Genomic DNA, 27,884 nt, shown 5'->3' on the forward strand with positions numbered 1-27,884 from the left:
TTGCCAACAGGGTCTGTGAGCGGGCATCGCTCCCAGTGGTCTTGGCTGAATGGTGAGCTGAAAGTGCCTTTGCTGTCATTCCCACGCTAATGCCTTGCGAATTTGCTTCTGAGCCAGGCTGAGACTTGAAATCATCACAGCTCCATGGTCTCTTGCAAACAACTTGCAAAAAGGGCATTGTACTACGTATCCCATTTCTGCTTTTCTGATTCTCAGCATGCAAATGGCTTCTTTGCTGCCTCCCAGGATGCTTTGTTCAGTAGGAACAGAAAAAGATGCCATCTACTGAGTCAGTCCTGATGGGCAGCAGCATTCCAGGGCTTCAGACAGGATTCTTTCCTTGCCCCACCTGGAGACGCCAGGGATTGAACCTGAGACCTTCCGCATTCCAGGAAGGGACTCCACCCCACTGAACTAGGATGATCCTTCCCCAGTTGGAACGAGGTGTGTGCATATCTCTGCCAGAGCCTCAGGAGATGTCTGTCACAGCGTTCCGAGAATCACACACAGGAAGATGCTCCTTGATTCATCTCCTCAAATGGTTGGGCACGGGGCCAGCTGCCCTCGTCTATTGCTGCCGTTTAATTAGTGGCTGAAACATAAACCTCTGTGGGATTAAGGGCTGATTGATATTTCAAGGAGTCCTGTGATACTGAGTGTGGTTTTGTGAGAGCAATTTTGTTTTTGAGATGGAAAGATGGCACATTCAAACTTGTCTCAACTTTGAATTATTATTTCATTTTTTTCTTTTTTTCTTTTTTTTTGCTGGAGCTCATTCCAGCAGTAGAAAGAAAGATCTAACTGCCAAACTTTTGGAAAAATGAAAAGCGGTTGCAATTTTTAAAGTTAAAAATAAAAACCGCAACCCTGTAAACCATTATAATGAAATCTTGAATGTTCCATCTTACACTTTTTTAAAGTGTCACAACGTCTGAATTTCATTTCTTTTCTAAAAACCACACACACACACATGTTTAACCTGCCCACCCCGGCTTATAAACATGGCAGGAGGCCCTACTTATGTATTTGGATGAAGTCAGATCAGTTAACAAAACATTTATTGAAAGACACTCTTAAGCATAAGTGACTCAACACAGTAAAGTATCCTAAAGAGACAGCCTCAGTTCATCCTTCCCAGGGTAACCAAGCACACTCAGCAGGATGGCAAAATTCCTCAGGTGCCCATGGGTGGACTGGCCACAGATGTCCCAAACCAGACTCTAGTGGATTCACAAAGAAACAAAGGTTAACGGCTCTGAGCCTTGGCTCCAGGGGCCATGAGCCACCAGACTCTGCAGAACCTGCCAAGTCCTGGCCTGTGGAAGGAGTTGCAGCTCCTTCAGGGCTAGCCTCTCAACTCTCCAGCCAGCCAGCCAGCTAGCTTCGAGCCCAGGCAAGGTCAGCAGTTCCCCCCCCCCCCGGCCTCCCCAAAAAATCTCAGCTTTCAAACTCCCCTTTTCTTGTTGTAATAAGCAACACTTTGCCCTTTTCAGCTCGTCGTGATTCAAAAGTCCTTGCATGAGTACTAGCAAAAAGTATGATTGTTCCCCTGCACAGTTGCAAGTGAGCGAGGGCGGTGCCTCCCCGCACCTTCATCAATTCCCCTTTTAATCAACAACCCAAGAAAATCTCATTCATGGGCTGTTATCATGATGTCTGAACTCAGAACTCTGGATTATTTAGGGATAAAAACAACCCATAGTTAACCCAACAACAAACAATGGACAATTGTTGGGTTACCTCCAGTTATCTAACCCCTAACAACCCATGATAAATCTGAAATGGGGCTGGCTTGTTTCAGAAAGTGGAAGTTTCTGAAACAAGCCAGCTTGTTTCAGCTGCACTTTATCAGACTGGTAACGAGGGAGAATCATAGACTCATAGAATAGCAGAGTTGGAAGGGGCCTACAAGGCCATCGAGTCCAACCCCCTGCTCAGTGGAGGAATCCACCCTAAAGCATCCCTGACAGATGGCTGTCCAGCGGCCTCTTGAAGGCCTTCCAGTGTGGGAGAGCCCACAACCTCCCTAGGTAACTGATTCCATTGTCGTACTGCTCTAACAGTCAGGAAGTTTTTCCTGATGTCCAGCTGGAATCTGGCTTCCTGTAACTTGAGCCCCTTATTCTGTGTCCTGCACTCTGAGAGGAGTTTTGAGCTTTGCTCTGAATTGGAAGGTTGGTTGCCTGAATTCCCAGGAAAGATGAATAAGTGGCAGGCCTGATTGAGAAAATTACTGAAAGCATTATTAAAGACTAAATTAGTAAGCATATAGAAGGACAAGCCCAGCTGAAAAAGAATCTGCATGGTAGGCCATCTCTCACTAACCTTTTAGAGTTCTTTGAGAGTGTCAGTAAACATGTAAACAGGAGTGAGGTGGATCCGGTAGACTTTGTTTACTTGGACTTCCAAAAGGCTTTTGACCAAGTCCCTCACTGAAGACTCCTGAGCAAACTCAGCAGTTGAGATATAAAAGGAGAGGTCCTCTTATGGATCAGTAACTGGTTAAAGAACAGAAAGCAGAGAATAAATGGCAAATTCTCCCAAAGGAGGCATGTTGGGACAAAAACCCAACAACTTCAAGTGTAACCTGATGGGATCTGAGCTAGTGGTGACTGAACAAGAAAGAGATCTTGGGGTTGTGGTGGACAGATGGATGAAAATGTTAACCCAGTGTGTGGCTGTTGTAAAGAAGGCAAACTCCATGATAGGCATGATTAGAAAAGGAATTGAGAATAAAACGGCCCGTACCATACTGCCTTTATACAAATCTGTGGTGTGACCACACATAGAATACTGGTTACAGTTTTGGTCAACACACCTAAAAAAAGATATTGTAGAACTGGAAAAAGTGCAGAAAAGGGCAACTAAAACGATGAAGGGGCTGGAGCATCTCCCCTAGGAGGGAAAGTGACAACAGCTGGGATTGTTTAGCTTGGTAAAAAAGGAGGCTGAGGGGAGACCTGATAGAGGGGTACAAAATTATGCCTGGTGTGGAGAAGGTGGACAGGGAGGCATTTTTCTCAGTCTCTCATAATACCAGAACCCAATGGGGTCATCCCATGAAGCTGATTGGTGGGAGATTCACGACAGATAAAAGGAAGGACTTCTTCACACAGCGCATAAACTATGGGATTTGCTACCACAGGATGTGATGGCCACCAATTTGGATGGCTTTAAAAGGGGGTCGGATGAATTGCTGGAGGAGAAAGCTCTCAATGGCTACTACTGTAATGTTTTTAATTTTTGTGAACTGCCTAGAGAGCTCCGGCTATTGGGCGGCATAGAAATGTAATTAATAAATAAATAAACAAATATAAATACTAGCCCTGATGGTTATGTGCTACCTCCAGTATCCAAGGCAGTAAGCCTGTGTGCACCAGTTGCTGGGGAACATGGGTGGGAGGGTGCCGTTGCACCATGTCCTGCTTGTCGGTTCTGTTTTGCCTTGGTGCAGTCTGTGCCTCTGTTTGGCCTCTGTGAGAACAGAATGGTGGCCTAGACGGGCCCTTGGTGTGATCCAGCCTCCGGGCTCTTCTCATGCTCTTATCAAAGAGCCAACCAGCCCCCCTGCCCCAAGGCAGCACCATCCACCCAACCCATAGCAAACCAGGGATGCTACACACAGCAGGCACTCTGCTGCTTGAGTCTTGAGTGAGCCAGCTGGGCGGTGTGCTGAAAGGGGATGGAGAAAGGGCCAGGATCGTCAGGCTGTCTGGGGAACGGCTTCCCTTGGTCCAATATCATGATCCGTCGATGCCTTCTGCAGCCACACCAGCTTCATTAGGTCCAGTTCCCCATCACCCAGTGTCCTGATCCCCAGTGATAGCTGTGTGTGGAAAATTGGTATTCCCATTTTACAGATACAGAAGCTGGGCTCAGAATTTCTGGAACTTCCATTCCTCCTGCTTTAGCTGATGAGCTGCCCTGTAAGGCCAGAACCTCTTCCTCTGACCTTCCTCACACAGAGATCTCCAAGGTTCCACGCTGCTCTGATCCCTAGACGTGCCCGGTCCTCCCGTCCCCAAACCTTGGTGTCCCACCACCACCACCGCATCCGGGACCCTCCTTCACCCTCCTTGCCCTCATTCTTTCCACTTCCCAGCCGCCCTGCAACCTCTCCCAGTTTCTGTGCTGGGCTGTCCTTTGAGTGCACTGGGGCTTCTAGAGGGAACGTTCACTTTGGCGTCGGGGGAACTATTAATGCCTCCTAAGGCTGGGAGTGATGTGGGGGGGGGGGGGGTTGTCTAGCCTGGTCCCACTTAATTCTGCCCATGGTTCTGGAGCCTCTGGAGACATCTTTGAGATCAAGAAAGTCCCACATCAGGCGGTGGAGGCAAGGCCAAGAATGTCGGCGTGGGGGCTGCCAAGCCCTCTGATCTCCCCCTCCCCCCCTTCCCAGTGGCAGGACGTCTCCCCTGCGGTTCCTGGACCACCAAGGTGGCTGTGAGCACGGGACGCCCGGTGGCCCTTGTGGCATTGCCCTGCCCTCCTGGCAGCCTCTTCCCTTTGCCTCTCTCTCTGTCTCTCTTGAGAGGCTTCACACAAGAAACCCACGACGAAAGCGATGCTCTTGCTGTCCTGGGAAGTTGGCCCAGACCTCGCAGCTGCCTGCTCTGCTGCAGGTGCCCCCACCCCCACCCCTCCACATCCAAATAGGCTTTGGCACTGGGCCAAAGAAGCCCCCCCGTGCCACGCCCCAGAGACCGCAGTCGAGCCAAAGAGGGAAGAGGAGGCCAGGAGAGGAGGGGCTGCCCGGCAGAAGGAGTTCTCGCCCCTGCCTGACCAGTGCCGGGGGGAGGGCTGGGCTTGGAGGCCCCCTGTCTTGGCACCTTCGGTGGACATGTGCCAAGGAACGCGGTCCCTGCTCAGAGGGCAAGCTGCCTTCAAGTGATGGCAGTGCACAAGGGCGGCTGGACCGGCGGGGAGGGCTTCACGGGGGAAGGGGGCAACTCCTGTGCAGGAGAGGAGACTGAAACGCTTTCTTTGGGAAGACGGCGCCATTCCCCCCACCTTACGCGCGGTGGTGACACTCCTGAGGAATCTGACGCGGCCCCTTCCTCTGACCAGTGGACCGGCACCGTGCCTGTTTCTGCAACTGCCCGCCTGCCTCATTCACGCATCATGAGTCAAGGCATGAGCTCAAGAAGCACTGGGGAGGGGTTAAAGCTGTGAGCGATGAAGGGGCCTCCTGGAGACGCCTCTTCTGCTCCCATTCAGGGCCGTACTGGCTGCTGGAATCTCCAGGCGGGGTTTTTCCTTGGGGTAAACTAAGGCTTCTTTTCTGCCTTGATGCGCAAGTGGGCACCCCCTCCCCAGCAGATGTGCCCCTCCCAGGGCCACCCGAGCATCCCGGCACCATCTGCTGCAGTGACTGACCAGGACCTCTGTGTGGCCAGGCGGGCCCAGATGAAGAGGGGGGTCACGGGTCAGTGCGTTCGCGCGTGTGGCGGAGGCCGGCTGCTGCCTTGGACTGTGAACCAGGGGCAGCAGAATCAAAGATGCTCTTGTTTGGCTGGGATGAGGCTCAGCTGTGCGGTTCCCCACTGCGGGGTTTCCAGGCCCAGTGATGAGGTCTGTCACACACACACACACACACACACACACACAAGGCAGGGCCAATCGGCCCTGGTTAGGCCTCATCTAGAGTATTGCGTCCAGTTCTGGGCTCCACAATTCAAGAAGGACGCGGACAAGCTGGAGCGTGTTCAGAGGAGGGCAACCAGGATGATCAGGGGTCTGGAAACAAAGCCCTATGAAGAGAGACTGAAAAAACTGGGCATGTTTAGCCTGGAGAAGAGAGGACTGAGGGGAGACATGATAGCACTCTTCAAATACTTGAAATGTTGTCACACAGAGGAGGGCCAGGATCTCTTCTCGATCCTCCCAGAGTGCAGGACACGGAATAACGGGCTCAAGTTAAAGGAAGCCAGATTCCAGCTGGAAAACTTCCTGACTGTTAGAGCAGTACGACAATGGAATCAGTTACCTAGGGAGGTGGTGGGCTCTCCCACACTAGAGGCCTTCAAGAGGCAGCTGGACAACCATCTGTCAGGGATGCTTTGGGGTGGATTCCTGCATTGAGCAGGGGGTTGGACTCAATGGCCTTGTAGGCCCCTTCCAACTCTGCTATTCTATGATTCTATGAATCCTGAGGGCCGTGACCAGGAGCATTTGTCTGCCTGATCTTTAAAGATTTAAATCCCGAAAGTGCCGCTCTTCCCTGGAGTCCCAAGGACTGTTGCGAATGCCGGCACTTCTGTGCCTCATTTCCAGCAGGGCTGTCTTCTTCTGACTCATCTCCTTTGCAGGACTGGTGTTCGCTCTTTGTCCATTTTTCTATAGGTTAGAAATTCTGGGGGTTGGTCCAGCACCTCTGGAAGGCACCCAATTGGGAAAGATTGTGCTGAAGAGCCTGCTTATGGAAGGATGGATGGATGGATGGATGGATGGATGGATGGATGGGAGGGAGGGGCACCCTGGGAGCTACGCTGACCCCTGTGCCCTAGTGACCCCCAAGCCCCTTTCAGGATGGATCCTGCTTCTGCCTGCCTGCCCCATCCTGGCCTCTGGCTCTTGGTCATGCTGGCGTGTGGCGAGACGTTAGGGGTGTACGTGGGAGTGGAGCGTGGAGCCTGCCGTGGACCTGCAGCCACTTCCCCGTGGTCTTGCTGGGATGACCATCTCCCCCACCTTTTTCCAGTTCACTGCCACCACTTGCAACCAGCACAGACTTTGATGTGAGTTTAGGGCAAACTGGTGCCTAAACTGGTGCCTGCCAGATGTTTTGGACTACAACTCCCAGCTTTCCTTACCATGGGGAATGATCGGAGTTGCAGTCCAGAACATCGGAGGTCACCAGGTTGGGGAAGGCTAAGGGCGGGGCGGGGTTATAACCACAAAGACTGATTGCGTAATGAACGGTTCTTTATTAATTAGGGTCTCCCCCCCCCCTCCGCCCCCTGGCTACAGCTGCCTGCCAGGCACTCAACGGCCGGCATTTGGGCCGTGGGCACCGCAGGGAGGCTGGCCTTGCGCGGCTGGCTTGGCTCGGCCTCCTGAGTCCAGCTTGCATAACGGTGCCCCTGCTAAGTGTCCGTTGGCACCCTCGCCGCACATACCCCGTGGCCTCTGCCAGCCCTTAGTGGCTTCAGCCGTGCGCCCGGCTCCAAGGGAGACCTTCAGCCAAAGGCAAAACAGCTTTGCTGGGCTGGCAGGGAAGGCGGCAACAGCCTGAGAGGGAGCTCTGGGGAGCGGAGGAGGCCGGGAAAGAGAAGACCTTTTCTCCGGGTGCCTCTGCAGTTCTCTCCAGCAGTTTCAGCTTCACCACCTTGCTGCCAGCCTGTGCGCTCTCTCTCTTCCCTGACTTGGCCTGGTCGGCCGTGCCAATTGGCTTTTGTTAGCAAAGGCTCCTGGGTTTGCACAGGGCCCTCGCAGACCTTGCTTCCTTGGTGCATTCATCTGCCCCTGGGTTTGCTTTCATTTCCCTTTCTTAGCCCTTCAGGGGTACAGCAGGGGGTGGGGGTGGGGGGTACTAATTACCAGTGGTGTAGTATAGGGTGGCCATATGGAAAGGAGGACAGGGCTCCTGTATCTTTAACAGTTGCATAGAAAAGGGAATTTCAGCGGGTGTCCTTTGTATGCATGCAGCACCTGGTGAAATTCCCTCGTCATCACAACAGTTAAAGCTGCAGGAGCTATACTAGAGTGACCAGATACGAAAGAGGGCAGGGCTCCTGCAGCTTTAACTGTTGTGATGAAGAGAAAATTTCCCCAGGTTCCCCATATATACAAATGTCACCTGCTGAAATTCCCTTTTCAATACAACTGTGAAAGATACAGGAGCCCTGTCCTCCTTTTCATAGGGTCACCCTAGTGTAGTACAGCCTGGGTTCACAGCGACGCTGGCATCCTCTGCCACCCCACCCCCCAGAATCCCCTGTTCCCCCTGAGCTTAGCTTCCATCCTGACAGTAGCTGCAGGCGAACGGGGAGGGAAGGTGAGAGATTTTCCCAGCAACGGTGTATTGCTCCTTACTGTATAGGGTGACCATATGAAAAGGAGGACAGGGCTCCTGTATCTTTAGCAGTTGTATTGAAAAGGGAATTTCAGCAGGTGTCATTTATATATATGGGGAACCTGGTGAAATTTCCTCTTCATCACAACAGTTAAAGCTGCAGGAGCCCTGCCCTCTTTTAAATCTGGTCACTCTAGTATAGCTCCTACACTTTAACTGTTGTGATGAAGAGAGAATTTCACCAGGTTCTCCAATGACACCTTCTGAAATTCCCTTTCTATGCAACTGTTAAAGATACAGGAGCCCTGTCCTCCTTTTCATATTGGTCACCCTATCACTGTATTTCGGGGTGACCTGGGCCTCATCTACACCAAGCAGGATATTGCAGTATGAAAATGGTATATGAAAGGCAGGAGCCACACGACTGCTTTATAGTGGTATTGAAGTGCACCGACAACTGCTGGGGCCCATTGACACAGACCATGTGCCGCTTTCATACTGCTTTCTCCTGCTCGGTGTGGCTCCTGCCTTTTATATACCGCTTTCATGCTGCAATATCCTGCTTGATGTAGATGAGGCCTGATCTTGAATGGGCAATTCACCCTATTAGCTTTACCCAACAGCTGCTGCTGGTGGAGATGAAAACTGCTAGAACTAGTTTGATGATCTGGATCAGCGTAGCTGCTTGCGTTTTTGGACTCTCCTTGGGGCCGTGGCTGTGAGGCCGGTCACGATGCACGCCTGCTCTTCCAAAGTGACCTCTGCACCACGGACCTCTTGTAATGACAGTCCTCCTGGTGTCCAGGACTTAATTCCTGTCTTGCTGTGTCCTGAGCAGGATGGGAACCCAACCCCCATTGTGATTTCAGTTGCTACAGCAGGTTGGATCTGAAGGAGTTCATAGGACAAGAAAAAGGGGTTGACTGAAGATTAAGAAGAACATCCTGATGGGCTGAGCTGTCCGATGGTGGAGCAGATGGCCGGGGAAGTTGGCAGACTCCCCCCCCCTCCAGGATAACCATTTCCAGAGGGGCAGCTGTGTTAGTCTGTTGCAGCAAAAGCAACCGGGCGTTGTGCAAGAGTCTTTGCTGTTTCTCCTCCATTAGAGGATGGATGCCCCCCACCCCTCTCTCCGGGCTGCAGTCCCAGTGGGGCACCTGCACTGGACCAGGCGGCCTTTGGGGTCCCTTCCACGTCTAGGATTCTGTGCACGTCCATAGGGCAGGGCAGTAGGGCCTGTTACTAGAGCTGTGCTTCCCAGGCACCTGCGTTCACTCCCCATCGATGGAATGTCTGAAAGGGGGCTAATGAGAGAGGCATTCTGGCTGCTGCCCCTAATCTCGGTAGTAGGGGTTTTCCCCCAGTGGTCTTGTCAGGATTGGTTTTTCATAGACAGGTTTAAGGGGATGGGAACACTTAATTCATTTTTGGTCAAAATAACACATATCATGGACGCTTCATCCCAGTGATCTGACTGCCATGTGTGTGCGAAGGTGCCATCGTCTGCTCTCCAGCCAGGGCTGATGAGAAACGGAGAGAAATAATCCGAGTTCACTCAGAGCTCTCAAACTCTGTGCCGCCGCCTCCTCCTCCTCCTCCTCCGCACAAGCTTTCGTGCTGAGGAAGCAAAGAACCCATTTCCTTCGTCTGGGCCCCAAACTGGCCTCCCGGCCTGGCAGAAGGTTGCCTGCTCCTTTCAGCACATGGAGGCCCAAGTGTGCTGTTCCCATGGAGACAGCCCTTTGGAGGAAGGGATCCTTCTGTGAATTGGAAGGTTCGTTTTGAACACCTGGGGGCTGAGTGTGCAGAGCTTGTGTGAATGCAACCAACAGCACTGAGAGAGTCCGGTTCAGAGGGCTGTCACACTGGAGTCTCTCTGACCCCACACAGACCTGGGGAATGGTAGAATTTGGTCCCGGTGCAAAGTGCTCAATACCTGGGACTCTATACTGTCGGCCTGAGCTGATATGTAGGGACTGGTGAGTGGATAGGTTTGTTTGATGGTAGGAGGCACAAGTGGGTGACCGTCTGGTCCCATTCCAGGCATGGTTCTTCCAAATCCCTCCCCAACAATGCATGAAGGGGGAGCATTGATGCCCCCTGCAGTCTGTGGTTTAGTTTGCAGCTGGTCCTCCTGTTCCCAGACTCCCTTTCCTAGCTTCCCCGGGACAGACAGAGATACACACATGCACACCCCTGGGCCCTCTGCTCAGACTCTGCTGGCAGTCGAATGTAAAAAATCTCACTTCTATGCTTCTGTAATAGTCAAGGCGTCTCAGTGGGTGGACCAACCTCTCTCTCTGTCTCTCTCTCTCTGTCTCTCTCTCTCTTTACCTCCATTGGGAAAACACCGCAATGGTTTTGATACCCAGACATGTAAGGATTGATTTGCACTTCATGGCACTACCATGCTTGCTGTTGTGAATGCCATAAACTGGGAATGGAAGAAATGAGTTTTCAGACTAAGGATGTGTGAGAAATTTGTTTCAGTTCATTTTTGATCAGAATATGGCCAGTTCCAAACGTGGGCTCCAATGCAATCTGTAGTCAAGGTCCGTAAATTCCTGCGCTTGCAGTGTGATATGCAGGAGGAAAAAAACCCAATGCATTCAACAGCATATGTACATTTGAACCATGTGCAGGAAAAAGATCATGCTTTTGAAAAATGCACATAAATACACTTTAGTCATTGGGAGAAGAGGACATACATTTCAAAGATGTGCATAATTAATGCTCACATTTGGAAGAATATCCATGAAAAGATGTACAGATTTTCATGCGAGAAGAAAAAAGCGAAGATTGCAATCTGATAGAGACTCAGAATGGGCTTTCAGATGGAATTTGGAGGACTTCAGCAAGTTTTGTGATTTGCACATCCCTATTTCAAACCTGCAGGGACACCCTGTGTCTGTGTGCTGGGATGCAGGGATTGACAGCTGCTTTCCAGGTGCGCACAGAACAATGCTCCCTTGAGTTGAGAAACATAATCTACACTTTGCAGTGTGATATTCACCTCCGCAAATGCTACTTCATCTGCAACCACATGCTTGCAACGTGATGTGTGAGTCGGCCCTGAGCGAGTCAGGGATTTGAGGTCTATGTAACAGGACTGCTGTTGGCATAGCTGCCATTACGGAGCCTGAAAGCCTTTGGTGAGTGACGCATCTAGTCCTGTTTCCACCACAGCCAACATTGAGGCCGTTATACAGTAGCATGAATGCATGAGGTTGTCTCATCTTGACCATCTTGCGTGAATTTGCAATGCCCTAAGTTGCAATATTGTCCTGGCACACCAGTCCTTACACATACCCATGGTTCGAACATCTGAGCTGCCTTCTGCTGCATCAGGAGAGCAGCAGCAAACCAGAAGAGTGGAGGAAGAGCTATGTCTTGGGCGAAACAGTGGCGCTTGCGATGATCACCAAGCACATTGCTAGGAGATCTTCACAAAATCAGTGGCGACTTCCAGCTGTGGGCCAGCACAGCTGTTTGCAGGACGTCCTGTCCTGCAAGATGGAGACGGTCTTCACTCTGAAGCTGAAAGCACCCTCCCCAGCCCATGAGCTCTTTGACTTTATTTCTTTCAGGAATGCAGTTACTTTGACTCCTTGATCCTCTTGCGCCCTGTTAGTAAACACGCTTGCACGCTTTGAACTTCCCCCTGCCTTCAAAGGTGCTTGAGCGTGAGTATGTTTAGAATTAGGCCCTCGGTTGGCAAGTCATAACCCACAATTATTTGCTGTTTATGCCATTCATAAATTGTGGCTTGTGACTTCACTAGGCTGCTGGACTCTGATCTCGCCGCGCATAACTCATGGCTGAAACCCCACGGGGCTTAAAATAGCCGACTCCTCCACACCAGTGTCTTGTGTACTCCCAGCTCGCCAAAACAGTTGGTGACTGTTTGCAAACTTCTCGTTGGAGGTTCCTAAACAGGATTGCACGTCTGGAGTGGGCACAGATGTCAGATCTGTCGCTGATGGGGCTAATTCCAGTCGTTTTGGCTTAATTCTCCAGGCGAAGCCGATTTATACATTTGTCTGCTTGCAAACAAATTCAGAGCTAGGGAGGACAGTGACCTTCTTCTGAGCAGCAGGCTCCTGGGAACATCTGCTTTGCAAGGCTGGCCAAAACGCACGGGCAGCACTTCTCAGAAACACGGAGTTCTCTCTGGCGCAAGCCCTGCTCCGGAAATGCCCCACTGAAACAAAGGCCCTGGTGGACAGTGTGGTAAAGTAGGGGTTGCCACAAAGGAGCCCCCCCCCCTCTCTTTTGCAAAGCTTTTGTTCCCGCCAGGGAAAGCCAGAGAGCCACAGCAATCATGGCCGGCAATTGTGGTTTGCTCCACTTAACGAAACCTCGGTGAGCTGAGCTGCAGTCACTGCTGTGTGGTGGAGGGAGGAGGGACTGGCACCGGCGGCAGACCCCCCACCCAACCCCGCCACCCCACCATGTCCTTGTTTGCATAAAGCTCTTGCTGGATTGTGCTGTAAGCTGATTAGGAATTCCTCCTCTTGTGTATTTTGTGTGTGTGTGTAAAAGGGGAACATATTGGATGCAGCGGGGAGAGGCGTGAGAAAAGTTGGGAGTAACAGAAGTTTGTTCGTTTGTGTAAAAGAGAAGAACGCTTAGAATCTGTGCTGTTTTATTTTCTTTTAAAAAGAAGGCCCAAGTATCTAGTCCTCAAGGCTAAGGATGGAATATTTTTAAATGTCCAGGCTTCATCTCCCTCAGCCTACCCCCACATTGAGACCTACCTCAGGAAGGCTGTCTAGAAGCACGCCAGCCTCATGTTTATCAGTTCTTCTCTAATCACCCCCCACATACACACACACACACCTAAAATCATCTCCTGGCTTCTGAAAAGACTTGTTCGTCTGCTGTCTGCAAGGCCTCAGGCCAGGGACAGCAGACAAAGAAATTGTACTTATATAAGATTTAGTCTGATTTATTAATCAATTAAAATTGCGTATAGTTAAAAGCTATTTATGAAACAAGAAGCCAGTTTTCTTTCTTTCTAGACAATGTCTGTCCCAACAAGCGTCCTCTTAGAAGAGCTGCCTTCTGCTGCGTGGGAGAGAGGGGGGAAAGGCCTCTGTCCCGATGGTGCAGATGCCGCCTGCAGCTCTTAGAAGCACAAAATCTTTCCAATATAATCAGGAGCAAATTAATAGACTGCAATCCTAAGTATGCCGATCTAGCAGTAAGCCCCACTGGACACAATAGGAATTACTTCTGAGTAAGCATATACAGCAGGAGTGGGGAAACAGCCATTCCCTAAGAACTGGAAGCCAGCGTCTCCCCAGATGTGGATCCATGGATGATCCAAGCTTCATTGGTGTCGGCGGTGCATAAGACGGAAAACAAATTGACAGACTATTGCAATTACCAAATGGCTTAAGAGTGGCGGGTGGGTGGACCTGGGACATAAATAGCAGGGAAGTGTTGTGTTCGCTTCATCAGATTGATTGATGAACCATTGCAACCCTAAATGTTTGATTGTAGCCTTAAACTCTGGCAAAGCTCTCAAGGGCAGAGCGGGTCTGGTGCAGCCACAAGGCAGGCAGACGGGGCATCACGAGGCGGTCACGTTTAGACGCTGGACTTGAGGTTTCTGCAAGATTTGGTTTCTCACCCACCCCTCTGGGTGGGGCCTTCAGCCCGGTTTTTCTGAGGCTGAGAGCAAGAATCCTCCGGTCGCTCTTTCTTTCTGTCCATGATTTAAAAAGCAACGGGCCTGTTTCCAGGATCTGCATTTACCCAGGCGCCCTTTCATTGCCTTCTGCGGCGGGAACGTGTCTCCCAGGGAAATGAAGGGGCAATGCCTTTTCCACCCCTGGCCCTTAAACGGTAGCACTGCTGTGCCCCTTCCTGGCCTGCTTCCTGGGCTGTGATGGTGAGGAGGGAGAGGAGGGTGGCTTCTGTTCTGGGGAAGGCACTGCAGCACTTGACCAGGGTTCCCATGTCCTTGGAGACCAGGCACGGCATCCCAGGGACGTTCCCTTCTGCCTCTCTAGAGCCCTGGCACTCCGGGCGACCCTGGCTCAGCCTCGTGATGTGGGGCTCACAAGGCCGCTAATCCTCCTCCAGATGTGGGGCTTCCGCAATTTCTAGTATTTGTGGGAAGGCCGTTGGGCGCCTGCCCAGGTGGGGCTCCTGCCCCCCCCCCCTTTTACGCCCCGCCAGCCCTCGTCTTGCTCCCTCCGCCTGGGGTGGTTTTCATAATGGCTTTTGGCTTTTAAAAAAATAACAATAACAATAACAAAGAAATAAAAAATTCACAATTTACAGAATCCAAACGTTTTCCTTTCAGGGCTACAATTAAATGCGAAATATGGCTAGTTAACATTGCAGCTGACGAGGTCATTTTTCCTTTATTGGGTGAGCGCTCGAGAGTAATGGATTGTTCATGTGTTTTAATGGGGAAAAGCATGTGGAGGCCGAAGGATTTATAGCCCCATTGTGGGCATGTGGGGCTGCGCAGCCACAGACACCGCGCAGGAGGGGACAGAGGTGCTGGCCCAGCCAGAGCAAGGAGCCATCTCGCGCGGAGCTGCCCGTCCTCTGCGCCAGCCTGTGCTGGGCGCGCTAGAAGAATGAGACAAAGGGCGGGGGGGTGTCGTGGCCAGCTGAAGCCAGGGGATGGAGCAAGCGGTGCGTGGGTGGGGGGTGAGGAGCTGCAGGCCCGGCCCCGTTCCTTTCTTGCATGGCCTCTGCCCCCCACCTTTCATTTCCGGATCTCCGGCCACTCGCCCAATTCCTTACCCACAACTGCACAGTTCTTTGAAAATCAGCCTTGGAAAGAAGATCTAGATCCTATTAAGAGACATACATTTCGCACACTTTGTTCTGCTTAAAGGCTTTTGTGCTCTCCTGCAAAAACAGCCACGGACAAAGGCCGCCCACTGCGTGGAAAACAATGGGCTACAATTACAGCAAAGTAGATTTAAGTGAAGTGGTGGTTGGGGGCAAGGGGGGGCGGCTTCAAGAATGGATTGATCAAGTCCCTCAAGAGGACTGCAGCTGGGGAGGGGGGAGAGAGACAACCCTCTCCAGGCGCTGCAAAATCTCCCCCTTAAAGCTGCCCCAAAGGGCAATTAAACTTAGGAGGGGAAACTTCCATTGGTAGCAATGGAAACTTTTTTTCCTAATCAAGGGAGGTGGGAATGAAAGACAGAGACGTGGGGGGGGGGGCGGGAGGAGTCAGGGACGGAACAGAGGAAGACAAGGGGAGAGGAAAGAAACACCGTGCTTATTGCAATCCTAAAAGGTTAGCAATTCTGGCAGGAGGTCCTTCTCCAGGGACCCCAAGGGTGTATCAGATTCCGGTCTTGTGTGGCATTGTGTCATGTGTGTGTGGTGGTGGTGGGGGGGCTCCCCTTGATCTTTGGTGTCTCCCCTCTCTGCAGGGCGGCGCAGGGAGAATTGGCACAGAGTGTGAGTCTTCCTAGCCTCTCTGTGTGTCTCTCGTGTGGGAGTTGGGAGATGGGGGATGGTGGGTGGGTTGCTGTCTATATGTGTTCAAAGCCTGTGGTGGCTGCGAATCAGCGCCGCATCAGTTATATGACACAACTGCACATTTGCAGCCATTGCACTGCTTTTCCGTGAAGCTGCACTGTTAAAAAGTCGGGGAGTTGTCCATACTTTTTTATTGGTAGTGAGGTCCCCCCTGGCTCTTCTGTGTCTGATCTCGGTCCATGGTCGATTCAGGCGGGGGCGTTCTTGGAGGATATTGACTGATGATTGGTCACCAGAAGCCACACTCTGTCCTGGTGTGAGGATTAGTCAATGCCACTCCGCAGGAGCGAAACAGTGGAGTTTAGGAGGAACGTAGCGCCAACTTGGCACCGTGAAGGCCAGGCCAAGGAGAGTCGTATGTCCCCACCAAAGACAGACATCTGCAGAAATGACAGAGGAGAACCTGGAGGTGAGCCCTCCTTCCACCTTCCTCACCTTCCATCATTCTTCCCTCCCTCTCAAACAGAATTGTGCCCCACTTCATCTTATTTCAAAATGTATTGCATGGTGATGGATGGAGTAATTAATGGAAGGGGAATTGATTGTGGAGCAGGATCTGGGTGGGAGTTGGGAAATTAACTGGGGGAACCCCCAAATTTGCCCCTGGCTTGCTTTTGGATTAGTGCTCCATCAAATGTTTGAAACTCCATTTTGGTGCAAAAGCTGCCATTTTTAGGTGGAGGTGAAAAGGCTCATGAAAACAAACAAAACCCTACCAGCCGCTCTTCTTGTGTGTGCGTCTCCCCCCCCCCCCCCCCCCCGTTCACAGCCATTGCAAATTAATTGTAATTGAAGAGGAAGTACAGATTTGGGGTGGGGTGAAAATTCATTGAAGAATTTTTTTTCCCCTGGATTATTTTGAATGGTAAATTAATCAGCCAGCGTTTCCTTCTGTGCAATTTAAATAAATCCCAGCAATTTGCATATATGCAGATAAATTACCTTTTGCAAATTTTATGGAGCTTTATGTCCTCTGGGGCTGTGCCCAAAAAATTTTAAGTGCCCAGTGGAGATGCACAGATTTTTTGTAAAATCCTTTCCATCTGCGTTTTCAAATCGTCAGGATTCATTCCACCATTCCATTGACAGAATCAGATATTTTCCAATTTCTCGATTTGCGCAAATTCACACTTGTAAAAATGTGCATATTCCCCCTCCCCAATGCACAATTCCCCTCCCACACACACAAACACACCTGTTCATGCTTTACGGTATGAGGGAAATGCTCACTTTTGTCTGGTGGTTTGTTTGTTTTTAAAGTATTTTTCTATGACCAAATTTGCGTAAAATTCGAGAATTTTTTTTAAAAAAACAGTCTGTGAAATCCCTGCATCTCAGAAAAAAGATGCAGAATCTGTGGGTCAGATTCAGGGAAAACTGAACTTATTTGATTCCATTTTGGATTTCTTGGACATCCCTAGTACCCATCAACACCTCTGGTTGCAGAATTACTCCTCCCTCAGCCCATTATGGCCATTATGGCAGTACAACAATGGAACCAGTGGCCTAGGGAGGTTGTGGGCTCTTCTCCCACACTCGAGGCCTTCAAGAGGCAGCTGGACAACCCTCTGTCAGGGATACTTCAGGGTGGATTCCTGCATTGAGCAGGGGGTTGGACTCGATGGCCTTGTAGGCCCCTTCCAACTCTGCGATTTTATGATTCTATGATTTGGTGAATGCTCTGCACCTTCGCAAAGCTACACTTTAGTTGATCTTTGGGTGACACGTAAACTACCTTTAGAGCACTTTAAAAATATGTAATGCAGTCAGTAGATTAACTGCAGTCCAAAATCTCCTCTCTCTGCCCCCTCCCCTGCCTTCCCACATGACTGGCTTGGCATGGGAGCCTTGTCTGGAAACACTTATTTGTCTGTGGAATCACACGCCCCAATTCCCCAGAGGAACTAGCCAGACATTTGGCCTCGCGTGGCGCTGAGTTCCACGGTCATTGAGCCGCCAAATATTGGACATATCTGAGAACCGCTGAGCATGCCAGCACTAGTGATTTATGGCTGCCCTGAAAGGTTTAAAAGCTACCTGAATAGAAACCACATTCTGCCCTCATTCCAACAGGCTCTTCTCCCGTATAAGGTCTCGTTTTTCACGACAAGGTCTTGGCAGAAACAAGTATGAGCATCAAAACAAGTGTCGTATGCCTTCAAATAATATTTTGTGGGGGGGAATGCAGCATTGAGTGCAGTGTGAGCAATGAGGCACCCCGCTAGGACATTTATTCAAAAAATAGGCAGACGTGTAATGCACATATGGTGAAGAATATCTCTTGCCAAGTTGTGATGGGTTTGCCAGCTCTGATTGTGCCTCAGTGGGGTCCATACAGGGGTGGACACAGCCATTGGTCTCACCTTTGCCTGCGTACCATTTCTGCCCCAAATACAATTTTTTTGGTAAATTCTTATCAAAAGCAAACTGTAAGAAAATTCTAACCCATCTGCGCTGGTATAGACATGGCCAGCATTTATTTCCTTTTATTTATTCAAAGCATCTTTATCCTGCTCTGCAGTTGAAAGGCCCAGCGTGGCTTGCAAGACTCCGTCATGGGATGGTCCTTGCCCCCAGGTTTACAACCCAAAAAGACACGAGACGCAAAGACAGGGGTGGGGAGGGAGGAGGAAAATATCCATATGATGGTGACGAGGCCGGATTCAGTTGCCCAGATGGCCGGGAATACCCCCATTCTGGGGCCCACTGAACTGAGGCTGGCCGTGCTTTCTTCCCTCTTGCAGTTTTACCTTCTTTTGCGTTCAGGCTTCATCTCTTTCTTCTCCCATCCCCCTCAGGGCAAGATCACTTCTGGAGGGAGTTGGGGCTGGCCGGGGAGGTGAGGGTGTGTGTGTGGGGGGGGGGCGCTGTCACGATGGCCTAGGCCTGCCCAAGCAGACATGTTTGTTTTGCCTCTGCCTCCTGGGAATTCATCCTCCACTTCAGACAGTCGATCCTGCCACGTCCCAACCAGCAACCCCCAGATACACAAAACAGTCTGGCAGGAACGGATTATCCCCACCCCACCCCCCGCCCTCCTTGCCCAGTCCCCAGCTTCAGAAGGTAGGCGCTGGAGCTAATGGCCTCTTCCTTGGGCAAACCTTTGCTTACACAGCTAGCCATCTCCTGGCACCTTCTAGCCACGTGCCTGGGCATCCATTGGTCAACGCACAGGCAGCTGTCAATCAAGCCCACCTCTCACAGGAGAGCATAAAACACGGCCCTGTGTCCAGGCACGTTTCCCTTCCTCCCCCGTCTCCATCCACACTCACCAACGCAAAGAAGCTTCAAGATCTACAAGGAGACCCTGAGCGTAAGCGACGCTCAGTAGAGATCTGGATAGACCAGGACTGTTGGGGTAGGTTTGGTTTGGCTCCCCGTTGAACGGCGCGCATCCTTGCGACATCCTTCCCCATACCTTTATCCTTTCCTTTCCTTTCCTTTCCTTTAAGACACTTGCTTAATTGGATGATTGGGCGGGCGGGTTTCTCCTGTTTTACACTTTCAAAGGGTGGGGGGAGTTGGACTTCCCCCCTCTCCTGATCCATCCAGATGGCTTGAGTTACACTTCCCAAGTGTCAATCAAGACTAAGAAAGGAAGGGAAGACACACAGAGCGTGAGCCAGTGGAGACTGGAGTTTAGGTAGGAATTTCAAAGTTCTGGAAATGTTTGTGGCTATGGGGGGAAACTTTCCCCACCCCTTCTTTTTTTCTGGGGGAAAATTTGGAAATTTGGGGGGAAATTGAAAAATAAGCTATCCTCTTTTTTTAGCGCTCTTTACACTTTGTTGCCTTGAGACAGCCTTCCCCAACCTGGAGCCCTCTGGATATTTTGGACTTCAGCTCCCATCAGCCTCAGGCAACATGACAAAGGGTCTGGAATGCTGGACATTATAGTCTAAAACACCTGAAAGGCTCCAGGTTAAAGAGGGCTGCTTTAGGAACATAAAGCAGCCTTTCTGTACCTAAAGTTATTTTGTGTGTAACTTAGTTTGAGCATAAAATTATCATTGTATTTTAGATCTTTTAAAAGTAAACTCAGTAGATTTGTAATTATTGTCTGAATAGATTAGAACTACATTCAATGACTGCTACAGCATCAGAAACACAGGACTGTATAGAACAAAAACCAAACTGTCAAGAATTGCACGTTTACTGTCAGAAATACACAATGGTGACTCTACTCACATGTTGGGAAACTGAGCATAAATGTTTATCAGTAAAATAAACTTTAGATTGATAATTTTTATAAGGAATTAAAGAACAAACTATGCTGGAAACCTCCCAGAGAGGATTAAAAAACATTTTTTTAATGTTTAATGTTCACTATTTCCATACATTTTACATCTCTAAGCTTTCTATAAAAGTGTTCTTAGTACATCGTTTTTAGAAATCATTTTGGGGGAAGTAAATGCTACGTAACAACAATATAAATACTTAGTCTTAAATTCTAAAAGGAAATATTTCATAATCCAAAGCTGTTCAATTTTTTGGGGGTGGGGGGACCAAATAGTTCTTGTGGGTGGGTGAGGGGTGTAAAAGGGTGGGGTGTTCTTCCGCAATTCTTTACCTGGGCCTTCAGCTTCTATGTGTGATTCATCAACTATTAGAATTATTAGAATGTAAGCCTTTGTGGCAGGGTCTTTTTATTGTTTTACTATGCACATTGATGGTGCTATATTAATTAATTAATTAGTTATAGAATCATAGAATAGCAGAGTTGGAAGGGGCCTACAAGGCCATCAAGTCCTTGCTCAATGCAGGACTCACTCCACCCTAAAGCATCCCTGACAGATGGTTGTCCAGCTGCATCTTGAAGGCCTCTAGTGTGGGAGAGCCCACCACCTTCCTACGTAACTGATTCCATGGTCGAACTGCTCTAACAGTCAAGAAGTTTTTCCTGATGTCCAGCTGGAATCTGGCTTCCTGTAACTTGAGCCCATTATTCGGAGTCCTGCACTCTGGGAGGATGGAGAAGAGATCCTGGCCCTCCTCTGTGGGACAACCTTTTAAGTCTTTGAAGAGTGCTCTCATGTCTCCCCTCAATCTTCTCTTCTCCAGGCTAAACATGCCCAGTTCTTTCAGTCTCTCTTCATAGGGCTTTGTTTCCATACCCCTAATTAATTGATGTATTATCATCAATTAATTAATGATAATACCCTGGAGGGTTGGTACTGGGTTGCCACCATCGTCTGGAGGAATTCTTTCCCGGGCCCACCACTGGGAGCTAGATGGTGGCACCTTAGCAGCGTAAAGAAGACCACATTGTACCTGCCTGCCAGAGAGCTTTTAAAGGTCAGGAGCCCCACCGAAAAAAGTGGTGGCAACCCTGATGGATTCAACCCTGATGCAGCTGAATACCCAGCAATTCAAACCCAGACGTTGGAGAGCTCAGCACAGCACACAAAGCTCTCAACCTAAATGGGCAGTTTCGGTATTTTGTTTTGTTTTGTAATCTCAAGTTCTTTCCATCCCGAACATGAAGAACATTGCAGAACTTGGTCAGTTCTTATCCAAAATGAGCTGAAATTCTCAGCCGTGCCTCGTTGTTCATTGCTTGCCCGCTTCTCCGACGCTCTGAATACTGCCGAAGTCTTTCCCCCTGTGCTCTTTCCCTCATTCTGAAGACACCTCCAGCTTTGATGGAGCTGCACTGATGTGGCTGCTGAGATGGCAGCCGCTCACCCCTGCCAGGTTTTCCATGTTTTCCTGCCCAGGGGGTTGGGAAGCACCTTCGGGAAAGCAAATCAAAGAGCAGAAGGTGGGGAAGTAAATCCTTGCGCCCTTCCGTGAGCCATGGCTGGCAAAGATAAACAAACAGAGCAGCCATGGCGGACACAGACTAAACACCAGCGTTTGTGGCCTGCTGCTGCAGGAGTTTCCTGGCACAAACAGCTGCACGGAGTTTCTGGCAGCCCGTCCGCTTCGCAGGGACGCTGCAGCGTCGAAAGAGCTCTGGAACGGAGGCGCTTGTAGGGGGAACCGGCCCCGAAGTGATCTCGCCATTCCGTCTCCTGCAGGCTGCAGCCACGTGGCCTTCTGGCTGTCAGGCACACAGCTGGTGTGCCGTGGCCTTCTTGGGGTGGGTCCTTCTGTCTAAGCAAAGCAAACGCCTGGCCTACGCTTAGAAACCGTGGCCTTGACTTCCATGTTCTCTTCGACTGATGTGCAGATGCCGTGGACCCTCTGCTCTAGCCCACTTTTGGGTCTCCATGGCAGTCTGCTTCCTCCACCAAATCCACCCCCCAGTGTTGGGGGAGGAAAGGAAGCCAGCAACTGGCAAACCGCTTTGCCTCCACTGGGTCTGTTGAGACGTTCTGCTCTGTTTGCAGCTCCTCCTCTGCACGCAGGTCCCTGGAATCTATGTATAAATAAACACGCCAATCCATTATAGGTTGGAGCGATGTTATTTTTTCCATGTCAAACTATTCCAGACATCTTGGTTCACCAAAATCCTTCTGCCTGGCCTGGGAGGAGTGAGCGAAAGCCGGCTTAAAAAGGATTTAACCTCGCTGTTGAGTTAATGCCTGGAGGGGACAATGGGACACCCACAGGCTGATTTTGCTGTGGTTTTTGGGGTTAGGAGGAGCCAGGGAGTCCCAGCACACAGCGGTGCTTAGTCTGTAGCCGTACTTTACAAGAAACGAAAACTCAAATTCAGGGACTATGGTAAACGCAGAACAATAAAGCCTTATTTCTAGTAACATAATCCCAGCGAATTAAAGAAATGTTTTCAACCAGCTCCAAATCTATCCGTAAAGGCATCCCACTGAACCCTAAGTCTACCCTTGCACACAACACGGGCCATGACCACAGGCCCCTACAGCACCCTGCTTGATAGGGAGGCTACCTGTTGTCCCGTTCTGTTGTCCCAGTTCCTTGTGTGTGCTGAATTCGAAGCCAAGACTGGGGCTTTATCTCTCAGGAGCACCTCTTTTAGCCGGGACCTGACAAAATACTTTGCAAGTAATACGAATCCTGTCAGTTTTCAAGGCTATTCTGTGTGCGTGCAAGAGATTACTATTAGCTGGTAGAGGAGAAACAAAACAGAAGTGTGGTCGTGTCACCATTATACAGTATTTCTTCGATTCTAAGACACACTTCCCCCCCCCATAAACATCTCTAAAAATGGGGTGCGTCTTAGATTCGCAGGTGCGTTTATTATTTCTTAGAATCAAAGCTTTTTTTCTGTTGGTGGTACTGAAATTAGTGTGCGTCTTACAATCGATGGCATCTTAGAATCAAAGAAATACGGTATCAGTCCTCCTTGCCTTCTGTCCTTAAAATATTAGACCCCTCCTCTTCCAGGCTACTCCAGTTCCCATCGCTCTAGCATGGCATCTTTCATGCTCCAGGCCAGCGTGGGAGCAACTGCCCACAATGTGCTTCCTTCAGCACGCTGGTTGTAAGGTCAGAAGGTTCCTCTGAGGTCATCCATCCTGCCCCCATTGTCTAGCACACCACAGGCCCCTCCGCCTCCTCCTGCGTTGATTTGTGGGGTCTGCACACTTGGCACGGACTTCTCCTTGATTGTCAGGGCACCAGTGGCGATGACGGTGCTCCAAGGGGGAATCCACCCCCTCACAAGGCAGCCTGCCCTGGAGTTTAGTCACTCGCTGGGTTGGATGTTACGGGAGAAGGCCTGCGTGATCCCCAGCCCTTGGCTCGTGCCCTGTGAAATGGCTCCTTCTATCAAAACCAGATTGTGGGCGGAGTCGCCTGTCTGTCCGCCACTCTCCCGTTGCACACTCAGCACTCTGGAATGAGCTCTGCAAAGCTGGCGAGGGATCCTTACGGCGCCTCTGCTGATTCCTTGCAGCAAGTCATGGGTAAAGCAGAGGAGGGGCCAGGCAGAGGGAGGCCCTGGATCCTGCCCAGATCGTTCTAGTGGCGGCAGGTCCCTTGGAAGGGGAAGGGTGCTGTGCCTCTTTTGATTGCTTTCTAAAGCAGGACAATCGCTCTGGAAATAGATCCGTTGGCTCTGGTGCAGCTCTCGACTTCTCCTCTGACTGTGGCCCTCTGACACGAGGAGCAACCCTTATGGCCCCATCATAACGTTGTTTATGGTTGCTTTCACACGTCTGTTTCTGTGTCTGTTGCAGGCTTTTGCGGTTTTAAATTTTGTACGTTGTTTGAAATTGTTTTGATCTTACATAGAATGCCCAGAGAGCTACGGCCATGGGATGGTTTAGAAATAATAATAATAATAATAATAATAATAATAATAATAATAATAATACTTCAGGCTGGAGTCATAGTGCTCAACGCGGTCAGGGCTGTGGAAGCCAAAGTAGTCCTCTCGGCGGAGGGGGTTGCCAGCAACAGCTCCTGCCCTTGCAGAGTGCTACGTTGCCTTTGGGGTCCCGAGATGAGGAGGGTCTCCATTGGGTGCTTCTGAGCAGGAATACAGGAACCAGGAGTGCAGGGGGGACCTCAGTTGTAGTCAACTTCAGCTTCTAAGGCAGCCTTCCTCAACCTGGGGCGCTCCAGATGTGTTGACTACAACTCCCAGAATGCCCCAGCGGGGCATTCTGGGAGGTGCAGTCCAACACATCTGGAGCGCCCCAGGTTGAGGAAGGCTGTTCTAAGGTGACCAGGGGCCGGATTCAGGGCTATCACAGCACTAGCGCCAATGACGCTGCTCTGGTGGAAACCAACGCGATCCCAACCTCATTGGCACCTGCTAGGCAAAGGGGAGAAGCAGGGGTTTGCCAGCGAATGTCAGCAGTGCGGTTTGGATTGGGGTTCAGTCACACTGAACACAGCAAACTGACTTTCCCCGCCCCCAGAAAGCAAAAAACAGGTACCAGAAAACACAGGAATTATTAGTTCCTCTGAGCCTCTATTTCTGTTCTTTATTTCTGTTCTTCCCCTTTAAAAAAAACAGCAGAAATGACTCTGTTCATATTTACTTTATGTTCATTGCATTGCATGTACTTTTTATGGATTTAATGTAAAACACACCACTTTTTTATGAGTGTGCTAGCATTTTTAATCATTTTAAACCTATTTGTTAACTTTTGTAAACTGCTCTGATCATTGAAGGGGTGGCAGAAAAAACAGACTCAGTACATAAATAACATTCTGTTTGGTGGGCAGTGCTTGAGAGCTGGAGGGGGCTGGGAGTGTGTCTCCACCCCCAGATTTCGGCCAGCAGCGTGTGAGTTGGAAACAATCGGGGAGTTGGGGCAGGAGAGGCACAAGACCCCAACCCCTGGGCTGGGCACAGCCGACGGACGGAGGCAGCACCTTTGTTTCTTGCCTCCGATTTCTGCCTGTGCCAATATTGGCTTGCAGAGATTAGGACTTGAGTTTTTTCAATGGACGGAGCCAACAGGGCCATATAGCCAATGGGAGGACGTGCTGCCCCCCTGGCATCCTTTTGTAAAATGGCACAGTGGCCTCCATACCGGGCCGGGCTAAGTGGACCCCCCACCCCTTCAAAGTTTGAAGTAGGATTCTCCCCCACAGGAGCAGCATTTGTGGGTATTTTTTTCTTGCCCCATCCCTATGTGAAAGGATAAGGCAGGGGGAAGGGGGGGATTGACGGATGCGCAGCGGAGATGAGACAGGCACCGGATTCAAATGGTGGCAGAGCAAGGGCGAAGGAGCAGAGTGCAGGACACGGAATATGTCAGGGTTGCTATAGGGTGGATTCCTGCATTGAGCGGGGGGTTGGACTCGATGGCCTTGTAGGCCCCTTCCAACTCTGCTATTCTATGATTCTATAATTCTAATGGGCTCAAGTTACAGGAAGCCAGATTCCGGCTGGACATCAGGAAAAACTTCCTGACTGTTAGAGCAGTACGACAATGGAAACAATTGCCTAGGGAGGCCGTGGCCTCTCCCACCCTAGAGGCCTTCAAGAGGCAGCTGGACAGCCATCTGTCATGGGTGCTGTAGGGTGGATTCCTGCATTGAGCAAGGAGTTGGACTTGATGGCCTTGTAGGCCCCTTCCAACTCTGCTATTCTATGATTCTGTTTTACATAGCTGCCCCTGAAAATCTTCCTCAGCATTGAGACCTGGAAGCACAAAGTGTCCCTCTGTCCTGCTGGCCACGTGCTTCTTCCTTCTTAGCTGTGGAATCCTTGTTCCAAATTTTCCCACAGACCTACTTTGCACTTTGGGTAGGGTGACCATATGAAAAGAAGGACAGGGCTCCTGTATCTTTAACAGTTGCATAGAAAAGGGAATTTCAGCAGGTGTCCTTTGTATATATGGAGAACCTGGGGAAATTTCCTCTTCATCACAAGAGTTCAAGCTGCAGGTGCCCTGCCCTCTTTTAAATCTGGTCACTCTAGTATAGCTCCTGCACCTTTAACTGTTGTGATGGAATTTCACCAGGTTCTCCCTATATATAAAGGACAGCTGCTGAAATTCCTCTTTTTCATATGGTCACCCTAACTTTGGGCAAGAGTCTGAGTTGAACTTTCAAATTTCTCTACAGCGAGATTATCTGTCTGTGTGACTTTCTGCAAGTGGCTTCTAGTCATCTGGGTTATTCCTGGTTGCGTGAGGTCCTCCCCAGTAGCCAACGTTGGAGGAATCCATCCCCAACTCTCTCTCTTACACACACACACACGCACACAGACACGCACAATAGCTTCAGGTGTTGAGCCTCTGCCTACAGGTAACCCGTCCTTCCTTTCTCTCTCCCCACCCCTTTTTCCGGCCCCCAGATGCTGAGCCTCGTCTCATGTGTCGGAAGAGTGGTAGTGCTTTTGGCGGCTGTTTTGGTGACCACGTCCATCACCATGTCAGGAGAATGGGGGGAAGAAGGTGAGTCAACCACAGCAGAGTAATAACAGGCTGGGGCTGGAGGGGTTGTTTGCAGGATTTGGGGTGGGGAAGTCATGTCTTGCAGCATCAACTCCCAAAGCCAAGGCAGAGAGGAAATTTCGAAGCAGGGACAAGGCAAGATATCAGGAGCTGCTGCCCTGTTACACCAGACCAGCACAAGAGGAGTTCAGCTGGAGCCCTGTTCTGGCGTTCTGTTTGAACATGCGATGGGCAGACTGAGGGGGAGCATCCGGACATTGAGGGCAAACCACTGCAGCAGAGGGCCTTCTGACCCTGTGTGAGCATCATGCGCAATGCAGAATCCTTGAAAACCTGGGTTCTTTGCCATGCAGCGGCAAAAAGCTCCGTGCTGCAGAGGTTTGCTGGCGCTAGAGTGCTCCTCCTCCTCCTCCCTCCTCAGGTGTTTGAACAGAACGCCTGAATAGGGCTTAAGCCGCTAGTATGTTTTCTGAATATTTGTGGCTTTTGAAGGTGTCACACAGAGAGTGCTTTTCCCCCACAAACCCACAACCTGGCATGGAATTGAATTTAGGATGTCCCTAGGCGCCAGGAATGTGCTTTGCCACGGAATTACGGCTTCTTCACCAGCGAGTCAGAGGTTCCAGGACTCCACTGTCTGTTGTGCATCTTCCTATTTCAAATTCCAAATTAAAATTGTATTTGCACCAAGCCAATCGCCATTGCAATTTATAACAATAAAATAATCATAAAACAGACAGGCATTTAACAACAGGATTTAATAACATGAGCTGAGTTTGTTTGTTTTTAAAGGGCCCCAGAATAGCTGTTTTTATAAGGATATTGTTGTTTTTATGTTTTTTTTTATGTTTTTATGCTTTTTATGTTTTTTGTGAACTGCCCAGAGAGCTCCAGCTATTGGGCGGTATAGAATGTAATAAATAAATAATAAATAAATAATAATTAATAATAATAAATAAATAAACTTTGTATATCTGTTTTTAATGTTTACAGTTTTTAATTGGGGTGTGCACGGACCCCCCACTCCGCTTCACTTTCAGATCCGCCATTTTCGGATCGGGCCGCTCCGCCCCACCCCCACTCCGCCTGTGCCCACTCCGCTCCGCTCGGAGCTCCGGATGCGGCGACGGCGGCAGAGCCCGGTAAGGGACCAAGGGAGAGGGGGACCTTACCTGCCTCCGTCTGCGGTCCGTCGCCGTCTTCAATTGAGCCCGTGGTTCCAGCAGGAAGTCTGGGCCGCGGCCCAGACTTCCTGCTGGAACCACGGGCTCAATTGAAGACGGCGACGGACCGCGGACGGAGGCAGGTAAGGGAGAGGAGGGCGGGGGTTGTTACCGGGCCCTGCCGCCATCGCCACATGGGCGACAGCGGCAGGGCCCGATAAACCCCACTTACCTTTCCGGCGGAGCTCCGGATCGAGGTGAAGGATCCGCCTTCACCTCGATCCTCTCCGCCACGCTCCGCCGGCCCCCCAATCCTCTTCGCCTCCACCTTAAGGGCAGGCGAAGCCCCCCGCTCCGCTCCTGCTTCTCCGGTCCGATTAGAAGCGGAGCACATCCCTAGTTTTTAAC

The 27,884-nt window shown here is 50.3% G+C and overlaps 1 protein-coding gene across 2 annotated transcripts in view; it reads left to right on the forward strand.

Moving 5' to 3' along the window:
• The window catches only part of IL11RA (interleukin 11 receptor subunit alpha), a 65,849-nt gene that overhangs the window by 14,451 nt on the left and 23,514 nt on the right, over positions 1-27,884 (forward strand). For both annotated transcript variants that reach the window (XM_063128372.1, XM_063128373.1), the window contains exon 3: positions 26,214-26,313. In XM_063128372.1, coding sequence (XP_062984442.1) covers positions 26,214-26,313 — 100 coding nt within the window. The remainder of the gene's footprint in view (positions 1-26,213; positions 26,314-27,884) is intronic.

This window comes from Elgaria multicarinata, chromosome 6 (genome assembly GCF_023053635.1).
Source record: "Elgaria multicarinata webbii isolate HBS135686 ecotype San Diego chromosome 6, rElgMul1.1.pri, whole genome shotgun sequence".
NCBI lineage: Eukaryota > Metazoa > Chordata > Lepidosauria > Squamata > Anguidae > Elgaria > Elgaria multicarinata.